Consider the following 15,335-nt stretch of genomic DNA (forward strand, 5'->3'; position numbering starts at 1 on the left):
ATTGGTATTCTAATCATCAAATTGTAAATTGTTTATTTAGTTGTTTATTTGCCAACCAATTTGACACTTAATGATATGCAAATTAGTGAATATGACATCACTAATGAGATTGGCGAACTCTCCTATAGTTAGGTACGGTAACTTCCGATGAAACAAGAAATATCAGAAAAATATACATCATTTTCTTGATTAGAAATGAATTGAAACGGACTTTTCCACATCTCATGCAATTTTCAGTTCTTAACATACCGAAAGAATGAATATTTTAGCAAAACAATATTTAGGTTCGGGCAAAAGTTGGTACGGGTACGGGTGCGGGTACGTGTTAGACATTTTAGACCCTACCCCTTTTTTAGATTACCGCTATAACCTTGGTTCCCTTGATTACTCTTAGACAACTTGATGCTTCTCGACGCCTCTTGTTGCTAATTAGTGAGACTTAAAGCGCTGAAAAACAGTGAAGACTTACTATATAGTAGGGCATACATTCAGGACAAAAGATTCCAAATTCCACAGCCGTTGGTAAACAAAGATATTTCGAAGTCCTGCTTCGTTTGCATTGCATTATTGAGAATGCAATGTATAAATATGACATAACACAAACTCTGTCTTTTGTTTATCAGGATACAGGTCAATTTCAAGGCATTTGTCCCAACTCTTATTTGTCCCATTTTTGAAACCTGGTGATTTAAAGTGTTCAGTGTTTCAGATGTGCCTTTATATTCTTCATGACAACTACCAAATATTCACTGACTCTCCGCACAGCGTGTCAGACTTCTGTGAGGTAGCATATCTATTAACCTGGTACAGCGTGTCAGACTGTAATCAATTTATTAAACATTCTGAAATCCATGAAATATCTGCCTTTGGAAGTAATACCACAATAAGTCGGTCATAAATCACAGCTATAATTCCTCATGGTTTTAAAGGGTTTTGTTATATGCATCCCTTAATTTTATCTTCATTTTTTCAGCTGTTGATCTTCAATGATTGATGATGCAAAAGCAGAAAATGTGGAAAACTTAAAAACTGTCCTTACTTAGAGTTTAAGGTGATACATGTACATGTATCATGTAAAAAAATGCAATTTAAAGCTTCTACTATGTACTGGCTTCCCAAACTTCACAAATCACCTTATAAATATAGATTCATTTCCTCTTCAAGTCATTACTCTACTAGACTTTCTATTTTACTTACTAGTGCACTCAATACCAAAAAAAAAAAAATCTAATTATAAATTTTAGCAACAAAGCTTATGAAAAGGATGGAATTTACTATTTTTAAGTTAAAACCTTGTGTGAAGTGCTTGATACATTACATGCCCATGTGGGACCCTTCGAATCTGTTCTAAGTTTTGATTTTTCAACTTTTACACTACACTTCCATATAATAACACAAAACAAAAATTCACATATTTTATCAAATGGTCATTTAATAAATCAGGATGTGAATATGTTTGTTCAATTCTTCTAGGTAATTTTTAGTAACAAAAAACATAATAACTATGTTAATTGGACTTCTTTAGATATGTTTACAGCGCTCAAGTTCCTGTTAGACAACATTTTTGTACCTTTTAAAGAAACAGTTTATCGTCAGGTTATTGGAATTTACATGGGTCCAGTTGTGCAACACTTATTATAGACCTCTTTCTGTACTGTTATGAATCACAGTTTATGGCTACAATAAAATAAGGACCCTTCCAAACAACATTTGGTAGAAAAATTTGATAAACACCTTTAGATATTTGGATGATATTTTGGCTCTAAACAACAATGACTTCAATATTTATACTAAAGTTATATATTCTGTAGAACTGTCTTTGAATAAAGTAAACATTGATAATGATGTCTGTTTCTTAACCTTAGTATTCATATCGATAATGGTAAACTTAATTCAAATATTCACGATCGAAGGGATGATTTTTCATTCCCTATTGTCAACCACCCATTTTTAGATGGTGACGTACCCTTGTCAGCATCATATGGTATTAACATATCATAATTTGTTCAATTACTTCGTATTTATAACATTATTTCAGATTTTAACGAAGGAATCTTCATATAACTGAGAAATTACTACAGCAAGATTTTTGATATCACAAGCTCGTAAAAAACATTCACAAAATTTTTCAACCAATACAAGGAACTCATTCTCAAATACAGATGTACTTGTAAACGATTAATACATGCGGGTATCTCTCGCCCTTTGTAATATTTCATACAATGCAAAGAAAGCTTGATACTCACCCAATAAGTTAACTAAACTGTTGAATAGGCTCAATTGTAAGGGATATAGTTATGATATTGTTGTCAAATTGTTAAGGATAGCATTTTTTGGAAGTAACATTAATTCACACATAGGGTCTTTACATAAAAATTAAAACACTATATTTAAAAACAATTTTTGGCATGACATTAAGTTTGCTTTCCAAACTGAACAAATCCTTCAATAAATTCAAGCCTTCCACTTCCCAAAGGGAAAGTTGGGCATAATAATCAACTTTCCCACACTAGGAAAGAGTTTTTTAGAGCTTTTCCTGTGGAAACCTAAACTTCCTAGAACACTTTTTTACTTGTAACTTTTCAAATAGATATATCAAGATAACTAATGACTGTGTTGTAAAATTATCTGAATATGAAAAATAACATTATTTGGCTGCTTTTACTGTACACATGGGGATCCAATGTTACATGTAGGACATGGTGTTATTCTTTTCAACTTTGGAAATATAGACTGATTCAAATTTGATAAGATGCAAGCAAACTAGATAATTTTCAAACTTTGGCTGTAGATAAAAAAAATTGTCAGAAAACTTACTATTTATTTTCAGTAGTCTGAAGTAAGAAACTGTAGAACTTTGGGTACTGATGAACTGATATGTGAAATGCAAAGAACAAAATTACAACAAATTATGTAAAGAAATCAAAATCTAATGCATAGAAATAAAATATGTAATCAGTGATTTTTCTAGCACAATTTCTGCTGGAATCAGAATGGATATTCATAACAAACTTCATTGGTTTCATCTATAAAACTTTCATCTATAACAATGTCAAAGAGCAACCTATTTACAATAATAGCAAGACTGTTGTTGTATATGGTCAAACCATATATTACAATCATATGATTTTGGTCTAGTCTGTATGAAATATTGTCCTACTATGTGTATGGTTTGGAACTTTTTAATGTCATGACATGATTTCAGATGACTAAACATTGTGATTATTTAAGTATGTATGTTAAATAATAAGATTTCTATCTATATATACTTTATATATTTTAGCTAATATTATATTGGGATGGCACATTACAAAGGCGCTGCCTCTGAAGGGGGAAGGGCAATGATTCTCCAGAGGAAGAGACAAAAGGAGCAAGAAGAAGTAGAGGCAAAGAAAAAGAAAATAGAAGAAGAATTAAAGATAGGCAATATACAAAATAAGTTTGCCTCACACTATGATGCCATTGAACAGCAGTTAAAATCAAATACAATCGGTAAGAGCTTACTATGTGTTCTATTGATTGCTCAAAACATTGAGTGTACAACTATCTTAAATCATCAAGTGTACAACTATCATAAGTCATCAAGTGTACAACTATCAATCATGTCATTAATTGTACAACAATCATGTCATTAATTGTACAACTATCATAAGTCATTGAGTGTACAACTATCATAAGTCAACAAGTGTACAAGTATCATAAATCATCAAGTGTACAACTATCATTAGTCTTCAAGTGTACAACTATCAATCATTTATTAATTATGCAACTATCATAAATCATTAAGTGTACAGCTATTGTAAGTCATCAAGGGTACAAGTATCATAAATCATCAAGTGTACAACTATTATATGTCAGCTCCCTTATCCAGTCAAACTGGCAAACATGTTTTACTGTAATGCTAACATTTTTGAAGCTATACATGTAGAACAATTTTTCTTGTCTCTAGCATCCCTAGACATGTATTTCATAACAAATTACATGTACTACCCAGTGGTTACAAATGAGTCTGAGAGGATGACCAACCGTCCAGCATGCTGTTGCTTCCATGAGCTTACATGTACTTGATAGAAGTCCCATTCAGCATGTTGGTATGGTCAGTTGATCGAATGTTCTGTTTCTGAAATGCCAAAAAGAATATCTTCCAATAAATGATAAACAACAATAAATCTAGCTATCAATTAAGAGGTTGTGCCCATTGGCAATTAGCTATTAGGTGATAAAAAAGTCTGAGGCAAGTTCTTAAGTCAATTATAAGATAACTTTCTTTTTACCAGTTTCAAAGTCTTGTGTTTAGCACTAACTTTTATGTTAACTGTGTACTTAAAGTCAAAAAGAGAACTATCTTGTAATAAAAGGGGCCTTAGTTGGTGGAAATCGTCCTTGATTAGTGCTGAATAGTTAAGACATGAAGTATCAAAAACGAATCATTTTTTAAGGAGGCACAATAGATATTAAATTTGAAATTGGCGAACTTATAACTCTATAAAAATACAGGAAATTTCTTGGCGGTTTATATTTTTTATTACAATAATTACATTACCATCATAATTCTAAGTTGGTCCATCTGAGCAAGTTAACAGTAGGGGAGGGTTCCCTTACTTAGAATACCAACCAATGAGACGATCTGATAGTAGGCCTGTGCCTTTTATTCATCATTATAATTTCCACCTGCACAAGAAGACACACATGATTATTTTACTGAGAAGATTCTTGTAAAATTTAGTGGTGTAAGAAACAATTTTAGGAATTCTCTTTATAATATATTATATTATAATTGATTATTGAGACTTTATCATTGACTTAATGTTGTTAATCCTTTTGTTGCTAGAAAGTTCAATTACTGTATGCTGGTGTTAAGTAGTAACTGCTAATATTTTTAGTCAACCTACTGACGTTATTTAACTTTGGTTACTAGCAGTACATTTCAGCAGACCCCTAATGTTGGTTCTGCAGGTTATGATGGAGTTACCATTACAATTGCTACCGTTACTCATACATTAACTAGGTCAGTTGACACCACAGGTTCAGTTTCCTGTTCTCCTGGTATGGGTTTTAATTTACCTGGTTCTAGGGTAGTGAAGATGAGGAGCATTTATCAGTGGCCCCAGGTAGTCAGGAAGTGACATTTTCTACTGGGGGAAGAAGATGTGGTTAGAGACCAGAAACTGAATGTCATAACAGAATCTCCATGTGTGGATTTCTAGGAGTTATACCCCAAATTACTTAGAAATATCCCTAATTACACTTAGTTCTACAAAAGTAATTTTGTCATTTATTCCTTCAGAAATTAAAGAACTGAATATTATTGTTATTAGTTACGAAGATGATGATGTCCATGTGAATAAATTACAATCAATTATTTTTTTAGGAGTTGTCATATATTTATCTTTTAGGACTTGTTACTCTGGATGAAATGAAAGCCAAACAGGAAGCAATAATAAAGAAAAGAGAAAAGCAATTAGCAAAAAAAAATGCAGAAGCTAGGTTGATTGAAAAAGAAAAAGAAGATAGGAAGAAAAAGGAAAAAATGAAAGTAATACTTTTTCTACAGTTTTTTGTCTTTGTTGTTTAATTTTTCCTTATCTACTAAGGGGGCTTTTAACATCCTTGACTACCCTGTCGGGTCTCGCATGGACGGCTTTCCTTAACCACTCAGTTTCACCTTTTATACAAAATACTTAGAGTAGGTGATAACTATTATACAGAGCATTCTTTTCTGTTATCTTGCAAAATCATACAGACATTTATATTTTCAATTACTCACTGGTGTTTAAATGATGCAAAAATGATACATTCAAAATTTTTTAAAAGAATATATACCTAAAAATTTTTGTATGGTAAATTTACAAATATGAACTGTAAAAAAGCCCTCTTCAAAGGGGGATAATTGGTATGTTAATGTTCTATAGGTGTGTAATGGAAGTAATTTTTTTATATTATAAGAGAAAGAGTTGGATGACATCCAGTTTTCTTTTTGAAATAAAGAATGTCAGTTTAATGTCCTATATATAATTTAAAGGAAATCTTATCTACAAGTTTTTTATAGTATGTGAAAAGTAAAAATTTCTTACAAAATCCATATTAAATGTTGTAAAAAATTAAATGTATTAAAGCTCAATTATCTCGAGATCAAATTGGTGTCCTGTGTTTTTATATTAAAATTCTGAAGGTCATCTACAAGAAAAATGGGAAAAATCTATCTACAAGAAATATAGGTTATGATCTACATCAAGTTATATTTTTGCAGAAATCAAAGTTTGTAATATCTGTAACATGTTTGTAAATAAAAAAAAAACAACCCTTATGTGACTGAATTGTACTTTTACTCCAAGTGGTATAGCATGTACATGTAATATGAATGCTAATATACTACTTCACTTTGGTCAAAGTGTCACAGAACAAGATAAATTCAGATAGAAAGCCCCAATATAAAATGAACAAATAACTGGTATTCAGCTGTAAAGATGTTAATTACAGATTTTCTGATTTTTTTTCTGTATTTTTTGGTTATATTTTGGTAAAGGAAGCTTTTTATAGAAAGTGATATAAATTTATTCCTTATCTGTACATGGTCTTTTCCTTTGCTTGGCTGAGAACAAAATTATATCTTTAGAGTCATACACCAGTAACCCAATCGTTTGATTACTTCTGAGTTTATTTGAATTTTCAACATTTTTGAGTAAGTCCGTTAACAGAGTTGCCATAAACTGCAGAGCATTTATACCAATATTGAAATGTAGGAAAAAAAGTTCAAACCAGCAATTCCAAGAGAAATGGATGTTAGATGTGGATCCTGCGGTACAACAAAAAGGTGAACTGTTTGTGAAAAAAGACAATAGTATTAACTCTTTTTTATTATGTTTTCCTTTATGTTTTAAAGAAATGTTGAGTAAAAGCATTTGAGACAATTATATAATATCATTTAATTAAAAAATATGTGTAGTATGGCCAAAGGGGTGGAGGAGGCGATACATTTAGGTTTAATTTCATGAAAAATACCCTATATATATCCTTTATTTTCAATTGGTAAATCCTAATTTCCTATATAGTTCTGGTAAAAAATGGCTTGATATCCAGTTAATGTCATGTTTTTGGAAGTCTGATATGGCAGAACTAAATAAATTAAGTTACATTCACATCTGGGCTAGAAGGTAGTGTAAAATTAACTGATGGAAGTCAATGTAAAATTAACTAATGTGGAATTCTACCTAGATGTTCTTCTTCAGGCTTGAAATTTATTTACTGGCATTCAAGCAATATACAGTGAAACCCTGTTAATATCACTTTGAAAGTATTTTGAATCTGAGTAAACTGAACACCTGTCTAAACCAGACAAACATAGAAGTCCAATATATAGTGGTTTGGAAGACATTTTTTACTGTATTATGATTGGTAGATAAGAAAGAACATGACATAACAGATATTTTTCTATGTTTCTTCATACCTGTTAACCTTATGAATGCTGAATGAGGGAGACCTCCCCTTTTCAGCTTTTCTAAGAGGGAGATTTAGCATTACATCCATTTTCATAGGAAAATAGGATAATTTGCTTGTAATCCAAGTACAGTGATAAGACAAAGATATGATAATTTTATCTTATCTAATTCTTATGCTTTGAATGAGAATTCTTTTGGATACTAAGTCCAGTTTTCTAGAGGTATGGATAATATTTTTAAATTTTTTGAAAATTCTTTCTTGAAAATTAGTTTTTCATGGTTTATTCATGTAGAAAATAAGAATATCTATTGAATGATACCAAATTTGAGATGTTTTTGTTGAGCAATAACTTGTAGAGTTGAAATTATGCAACTTTTTACGGAGAATCAAAAATCCAATTTTTTGCATTTTTTTAAGATAAATTCTGACTACGAAAATCACTGCTAGTCATCAAAAGAACCTTAGAAGTAATAATTGTGATAATACTAAACAGAAAATACCAAATAAGCCATTTTGTACTGAAGCATAAATACTCTAGGGGTTTTTACATTGAAAAATATGTCAATTTAAGTGATTTTCGGTGGGGTAGGGGTACATTTTTTTTTTCATTTTACTCCAAAACCCTTAGTGTTACCTCAACTTTCTTGATACCATTGTAAAGCTGAGACATTGGGCTACATGTTGGTACCTATATATGAGAAAGAAGAAGTTTGAAGAACAAATAAACATAAAAAATGGATTTTTGCTTCAATGAGATATAAAAAGTAACCAAAAAAATACAAAAATGATTCAGTTTATTTTTTGGCGGTAAAAAGATTTTTGTGTGGCTCTGGAGGCTCAGCAGATGGCTATGACCACTCAAAATTGCCATTGAAAACTTGGGGAAACACATTTTGACCTATATCTTTGCTTTTACTGAGCCAATGGTGACCAAACTTAACAGAAATAATAATAGGGACAACTTTAACATCTGATAAAATTTAGGTTCTGCTTAATTAATTAAGATGGCCACCAGAGGCCCATTTAAGCTTTAAATTATCAAATAATATGATCACATGATTTCAAGTTCTCAGGCTTTCTAGAGCCTTTAGATAATTTTTGGTGTGATTTTGAAAATTTTTAATTGAATTTCAAATTATGTGCTATATTGTGTCCAAACCAATTGTTGTGTATTGTGTCCACATTTGCCACAACTGTGCAGGGTTCAACCCCTGTGGTCGTATGATGTTGCGCTCCACAAAGCTCTGTATCACCAGTAAAATGTGATTTTATTTCTCATTTTGTAGTGGCTTAACATTGCTAACTTCTTGACAGTGAAGACCTTGTTTGATAAATGTTTTTTTGTGTAAATTAAATTTTATGTTATGGAAGAAAAGCGCAATTATTAAGTATGATATCCTATATTTGGATGGAAATTTGTGCAATAGAAATAATAGTACAGTACGTTCCTGTTAATCACATAGCCTATTTGTCAGAAGAAAAAAATATGCATATTCTTTTATCTTGTCTTATTATATTCCTGTCATAGACTCTAGTCATAAAACTGTTTTATTTTAAACAATTGAAGATATTATGTTTTAATAAAAGAACAGACAAGAAAATAAGAAGGTTGGAAAGTTTTTAGACAATCTCGATAAATCTAACAGACTTAAACTTTACTTTCATTTTCTGCATATATTTTTTTTTTAATTAGACAAAATTTCACACCAAATACAAATACAGTGGATTCCAATTTACCTCAAACTTGCTAATTGCATAGAAACTCAGAGAACAAAAACATTTCCCAACTTATCCATGTAAAAAAAAATCCTCTTAATTGTGTAAATATATTTTTTTTCGAGATTTACTAAAAAATGTACCTAAATGGGTAAAACTACAATAAATCATCTTTAGTGAAATACTTCATTTTTCTATTGAACTTTGTTTTTACAACAATATTTTCTCTTTCTTTTGGAATTACTCAAAGATGATAGCATAGCAAAACTTTTAAATTACTTTCAGCAATGGGTGTAAGTGTTGTTGGTCTTTTAAGTTGTAATTGTATGATTATTTTTTTATATATTGACACAAAATTATTATTCATTTAACTTTTAGGTTCATTAGTGATAATCCCACTGTGTCCAAAATCTATGCTATAACATTTAAACCCAATCCAACTTTAGAGTTGTGTCAAGGTTGGATTTAGCTCCATACATGCCCAAACTTTTCAGGGATCAACATTTGGAGTCATATCAAGCTATGTTTTATGGAGCATTTTATCAAAGATGATTAAAAGGTATTTTTGAATTTGGAATTATTTTTGGTTAAAGAAAATGAGTAAGAACAAAATAATTTGTAAGACTTAACCTACTATAGGGGTTAGTCATGCCATTATAACTAAGGGTTTTTTTTTCCTCCCTTACTAATCCATAGCAATGCTGGCTTGACTATTCATCTTAGTAAGAGTTAGTTTTACAAATAATATGTTCATATTTTCTAAATTCAAAAATAATTCCAAAATCAAGAAAATACCTTGTAAATGGAATAATACTTTTCTACTACATTCAGTGTATACCAAAGTAAAAAAAAAAAACATTTGAAATTGATAGTGAACTAACTTCCTATGACTTTATTATAATGATATTCTTTTTCAGATAGCTAACTTGTCCTTTAATATGAATGAAGATGTAGAGGTTGAGGAAGAAGAGGAAGAAGAGGTAGTTGAACTACCAAAGAATCCCACAGGGAAAAAAAGATTAGGTGAGAAGTCAAATTAAAATTTTGAGAAACATGCAGTATTTATTTAATAAGTTTGATTTATTAAAAAAGAACATTTGTCTAAAAGTGTGTCTATTGTGAATTTTTAAATATATACCCCCGCTCTTAAAAAACTAAAATTTCAAAAGCTCCATAACAGGACATTTGCAGTGAGTAAGCCTTTTAGCACTCTGTGACCTTTGACCTTGGGTGCAAATGAAAGATCACATGGACCAAAAATCATTGGTGGAGGTCCCTTGACTCTATGACTTCCGGTTCTCGAAATATAATTTTTCCAAACTCAAGTATGATATTTCAAGGGATATAACTCCTGTAAGGTTTGATAACAAAAAACATGTTTATGTTTATTCATTAGTCATCTGTTTGTGTGCTTGAAACTTTTTTTTTCAGATTTTTTTTATCTATGATGATTTTCAAGATATTTGCAATTGAAAGAAATTGTTTTAAAGGGACATAACTCTTAAAGAAACAATGAAATCCTTTGCAGGGTCATCTGCTTATAGAACATAATGATGTCTACATGTTAATCAAGTATGATCTTGGTATTCTTAAAAATGAATAAGGGAGGGGACCATGTTGAAAAAATGCTAAGAAAGGGGACTTAACTTTTACAGCAGATGATGAAATCCTTAATAGGGTCATTTTGTAAAAGTTCAAAATGAGGTCTATTAATGGTCCAAATTTGGGAGCGATATCTTGAAAGATGATGAAACAGGGCTATATCAAAGTAAATGTTCGAAGAAAAAAAACATAGGAAAAACAATAAGGTCTTAAACACGAAGTGTAAAGGAATTAGGTAGCCACATATACTATGAAATTACTATGGTTTGTTGGATACCAATTTTCATGGTTCTTGTGGGTAGGCAAAACCACAAAATATGGTTCCCACCAAAAAGGAGATTTCAATTGATGTGTATACTGTAAACCTCAAAACCATGAATTCAAGAATCTATGAACTTTCTATGAGTTTCTTCCCTAATCCACAAAATTTGGTATTCACATGAATTAAAGTACTTTCACAGTATGTTGATAAATATAAATATAATTGTCTATGGATCTGATGGATGTTTTAAAAGGGGCCAACTTAGTTAATGAGGACACATTGAATCTGCAAAAATATTACAAACAGTAATCCAGAAAGCATGGCATTGGAATGGTCACATCTCCTCTGAATTTATTTGGCAGATTCTTTCCATATTTGATAGCATTTACTGTAATGAGATGTTCCCATTTTACTTCCATTTTGATTCAACAAAATTGTAGAAGCCATTGGATAAAGACTACTTCAACAGTTTTAACAGTTTAACATTTCTCAATTATTGTAGTCATATCTCCTTCGAAACAGCTTGTTGGATTACTTCTTCATTTGCTACATTGTATTGCAGTGAAGTGTAGATGTGCACACTACACCAATGTTTAGTTAAAAGTAATGCCTATTACTGTATTTACTTAAGAATATAAAACGTAAACAAAAATAGTTTCATTCATATGTGTTCTTCTTCATGCAAATGCATTTATTTAAAGAGGATTTATAAAAAGCTACTAAATAGCGTAGCAGCTCTGTGTAGAGTTGTTTACTGTGTTGCCTAATTAATGACAAACCTTTCTTGTCACGAAGATATTATTTAGGGTAGCTCTGCTTTGGGTGTTCTGGCTAAACAATTGTGTCCATGTGGAGTGCTGGGGCATCACTTTGTCTAGTTTAAGAAGTCTAATATGCATGTACATGTATGTTACAGTAATTATTTATGATTATGAATTATAAACATTTACTGTAATAATTTCAGTTAATATGTATAATTACTAAACGTCTCAGGAAATATGTATAATATCTGACCAGTAATTATTCATAATTACTAATTTTTGTTTTTCTTCTAATTTACTGATTTAAATTTAGTAATTGTGTAGAAAACTATGAAATACTAGGTGACAAATGTTAAATGAATTAACTCAATATGATAAATTATTATTTATTTCACTTAAATTTCTTCTTCACACTTAACAGGTTTAACTGTTTATTTACATCTAAAGATTCAAGTGGACAATTTTTAAATAAATTAATGAACTATAATAGACTGTCATGGACCCAACTGGACAAAGTAACAAAGGGAAAATGGATACCCCTCAGTGACTTTTGCAATCTTGAAATCATTTGGGTTCATTGTTTCCTAACTTAACACACCGAAGACACTTTTTATAACTCAAATTTACAGCGAGTAGGGGAGGTTATCTAGTTTAAAAAAAACCTTTACTGCCAGCTCTTAGTACTGAAGGGGAAGGGCGTGGCTAGCACTGTAGTTGTACTGTGTTGAGTTCACCTAAAGGTGCTTTATACAAATCATTCACTGAATCAACTTTATTACAACAACTGTATGGTTTTTACGTATTTTTTGAAAACTGCAGAATCTGCTGGACTGATGGACCTTTATTTGTTGAAAGTCTGACAGAAGCAGCCAATGGGAACTGAGTCATTTCTGATTTTTAATAACTTTAAGGTTCTCCCTAAGTCAAGATGAAGTATGTGCACATTTACACATAAAACTTAAAAACATGGTCATTATTTTAATAAAATTATGAAATTATGGTTGTATACAAAATATACTTCTCAATATATATCTTATTTTCACCAGAAATATGGTTTGGGGGTACATTCTTTAATATGATTTGGATTTTTTCTGAAACACAGGCGTGGCATAATATATTTCTAGGCAATGCATTACGATGTATGCAAGGTATTAAAACTTTCCAGAAAGTTTCAGCTTATGATGTATTGAAATAATTACTTGACTTAAAGGGGTAACATAGTGTTCTAAATTGTCCTAATCAGAAGGGGCAACATACTGTTCTAAATTGTCCTTATTCAAGCTTTAATATGCAAAGAAAGTCATGCTTTTACATTTTTTTTTCTGCAACATATTAGAAAAAAAAATTCCAGTAAGTCAGAAAATAGAATATGTTGGCCTTAATTAACTTTTGTTCCATCATTAATTACTCTTACAAATAAGTTTCAAAATGATTTCTTGATAACACTTCAGTTATTGTACATTATTCCTGCTTAATATTTTAGTAATACATGTAATACATAATTCCTGAAAAGTTCAGTTAAATAATTTCTGAACATGCCACTTATTATTCATATTTACTGAAATTGTCTTTAATTTTATAAAATTCCTAATTATACGCTTTTACAGTAAACATATATACAAAATAAGATAGGTTTCATCATGTTGATTTGGATGAAATATCATCACACAATTCTAAATTATCTCACAAGTTGCTGCAAGTGTTTTCAAGTGAAAAATTTGAATTGAAAAAAATAGCTTGCCGTTTTCTCTCAAAGTTTCATATTCATTGGTGCAAGTGTTCTTGAGCTATTGTGAGAAAAACAGGAAAACTTCACTTTTCAGTGATTAAATTTCAACTTATAGTTGTAGAAGCATAAAATAAATCAACATTCAAACTCAAAAGAAAAACTTGAAAAATGACTAATGGATGTCTTGGTGGGGAAATCAAGATTGATTTACAATACATTATTTGTAGGAAAGAATCCTGATGTAGATACCAGTTTCCTTCCGGACAGGGATAGAGAAGAAGAAGAAAATAAACTCAGGTAATGCTAAAGAATGCAAGCCATGGTACAATAAAACAATAAAATTCAGAAAAAAAGTATGGCTTGGTGTAATCACAAATGATAAACATAGAAAGTGTGGCCTGGTTTAATCACAAGTGATATTCCAAAAAAAGTGAGGAATGGTGTAATCACAAATGATAAACATAAAAAGTGTGGCTCGGTGTAATCACAAATAATGGAAAAGTTATGGTACTGTATCATTGTTTCACTTAATAATTGTTGTGATTAAATATGTCAAATATTTCATCATAGTCCAATTTGAGAGGTTATCATGCTTTTATATGGTGTCTGTATGTGCCCCAGCTGTCAGGTTTCAACATTACAGTTGTATCAAGGTATGCCACATGGCGCATTTTGATGTGATTTGTTTTCTTTCTTAAGCTGTATTCCCTGTTTTTTGTGTGTAAATTTGAAGAAACTATCTAACTACTTTAATCTCAGTAACATCTGAATTTAATGTGTGATGAATGTAAATTATTGTTTAATATTTTTCTCACAGAGAACAATTGCGGGAGGAATGGGCGGAGAAACAGGAAAAATTAAAAAACGAGGAAATAGAAATAACTTATAGTTACTGGGATGGTTCGGGACATCGTAGACAAGTAAGAATGAAGAAAGGCAATAGCATTCAACAATTCCTACAGAAAAGTTTAGAAGGACTACGTAGAGAATTTAATGACCTAAAGTCTGTTACTGTTGACCAACTGATGTATGTGAAAGAAGATTTAATCATACCACACCATTATACATTTTATGATTTTATTGTGAGGAAAGCAAGAGGAAAAAGTGGACCTTTATTCAACTTTGATGTTCATGAAGATGTGAGATTAGTTAGTGATGCTTCTGTAGAAAAAGATGAGTCTCACGCAGGAAAAGTTTGCCTCCGTTCCTGGTATGAGAGAAATAAACACATATTTCCTGCTAGCCGCTGGGAACCATATGATCCTGAAAAACGCTGGGACTCATACACAGTCTCTGATAAAAATGCTATTAAAATCATGGTCAAATAATTCAATGAGTTATTGATTTAGATACACAACAGGGAGTATAAAGTAATATAAAGTGCCTGATGCTGAATTATTGGAATCAAAAATTGTTAAATCAAGATAGACTACTGTTTTTGTATGTATGGTACAGGTATTTGTACTTGAATAATTTTTTTTGTATATTTAAGGCATTCTCATCATCAGAAGACATTTGGTTTCTAGACACTGTCTTAAATGAATTTGTAAAACAAAACAAGAGTCAATAAAACAAAAGACAAACTGGGGTTAAGTTTGGGGATTATGAGGATAACCATTTAACAACAAGAGCCAAAAACCAACTAGTTTCTGTTTCTTGACAATAACTTGAATAAAAGTCAATGGATTCCTATAAATAAGTATGACAAGTTTCTATTTAAGAAAGGAAGTGGTGGCAATGACCTTTACCATTTGATAATTAGAGGTCAAAAAGATGCATTGTCTTTAATTTGTATGAATTGCTTATTTCATGATTGATTTCAATG

General features: G+C 30.8%; 1 protein-coding gene across 4 annotated transcripts; it reads left to right on the forward strand.

The window, feature by feature from the left end:
• The first annotated feature begins 95 nt into the window (after positions 1-95).
• LOC148623565 (protein FAM50A-like) lies at positions 96-15,090 on the forward strand. Of its 4 annotated transcripts, none has more exons than XM_088565459.1 (6): positions 96-132; positions 3,284-3,492; positions 5,397-5,536; positions 10,074-10,179; positions 13,738-13,807; positions 14,328-15,090. In XM_088565459.1, exons 2-6 carry the CDS (start codon positions 3,300-3,302, stop codon positions 14,836-14,838), a joined length of 1,020 nt encoding a protein of 339 aa, XP_088421585.1. In that variant the 5' UTR covers positions 96-132; positions 3,284-3,299; the 3' UTR covers positions 14,839-15,090. The 4 variants fall into 4 exon arrangements, with proteins under 4 accessions (XP_088421585.1, XP_088421587.1, XP_088421583.1 ...); XM_088565461.1 differs by lacking the exon at positions 96-132 and adding an exon at positions 168-318; XM_088565457.1 differs by lacking the exon at positions 96-132 and adding an exon at positions 337-522 and having other exon boundaries at positions 14,328-15,071.
• Positions 15,091-15,335: the final 245 nt, after the last annotated feature.

The sequence above is a fragment of the Perna viridis genome, chromosome 2, assembly GCF_037379345.1.
Source record: "Perna viridis isolate PV_CMFRI_1.1 ecotype Kerala chromosome 2, ASM3737934v1, whole genome shotgun sequence".
In the NCBI taxonomy this organism is placed as follows: Eukaryota; Metazoa; Mollusca; class Bivalvia; order Mytilida; family Mytilidae; genus Perna; species Perna viridis.

Bases quoted from the DNA above. Each gene is read 5' to 3' on its own strand.
- LOC148623565 (XM_088565459.1), top strand. From the start codon at position 3,300: ATGGCACATTACAAAGGCGCTGCCTCTGAAGGGGGAAGGGCAATGATT. The intron at 3,493-5,396 runs GTAAGAGCTTAC...TTTATCTTTTAG, and splicing joins GTTAAAATCAAATACAATCG to GACTTGTTACTCTGGATGAA. The intron at 13,808-14,327 runs GTAATGCTAAAG...TTTTTCTCACAG, and splicing joins GAAGAAGAAAATAAACTCAG to AGAACAATTGCGGGAGGAAT.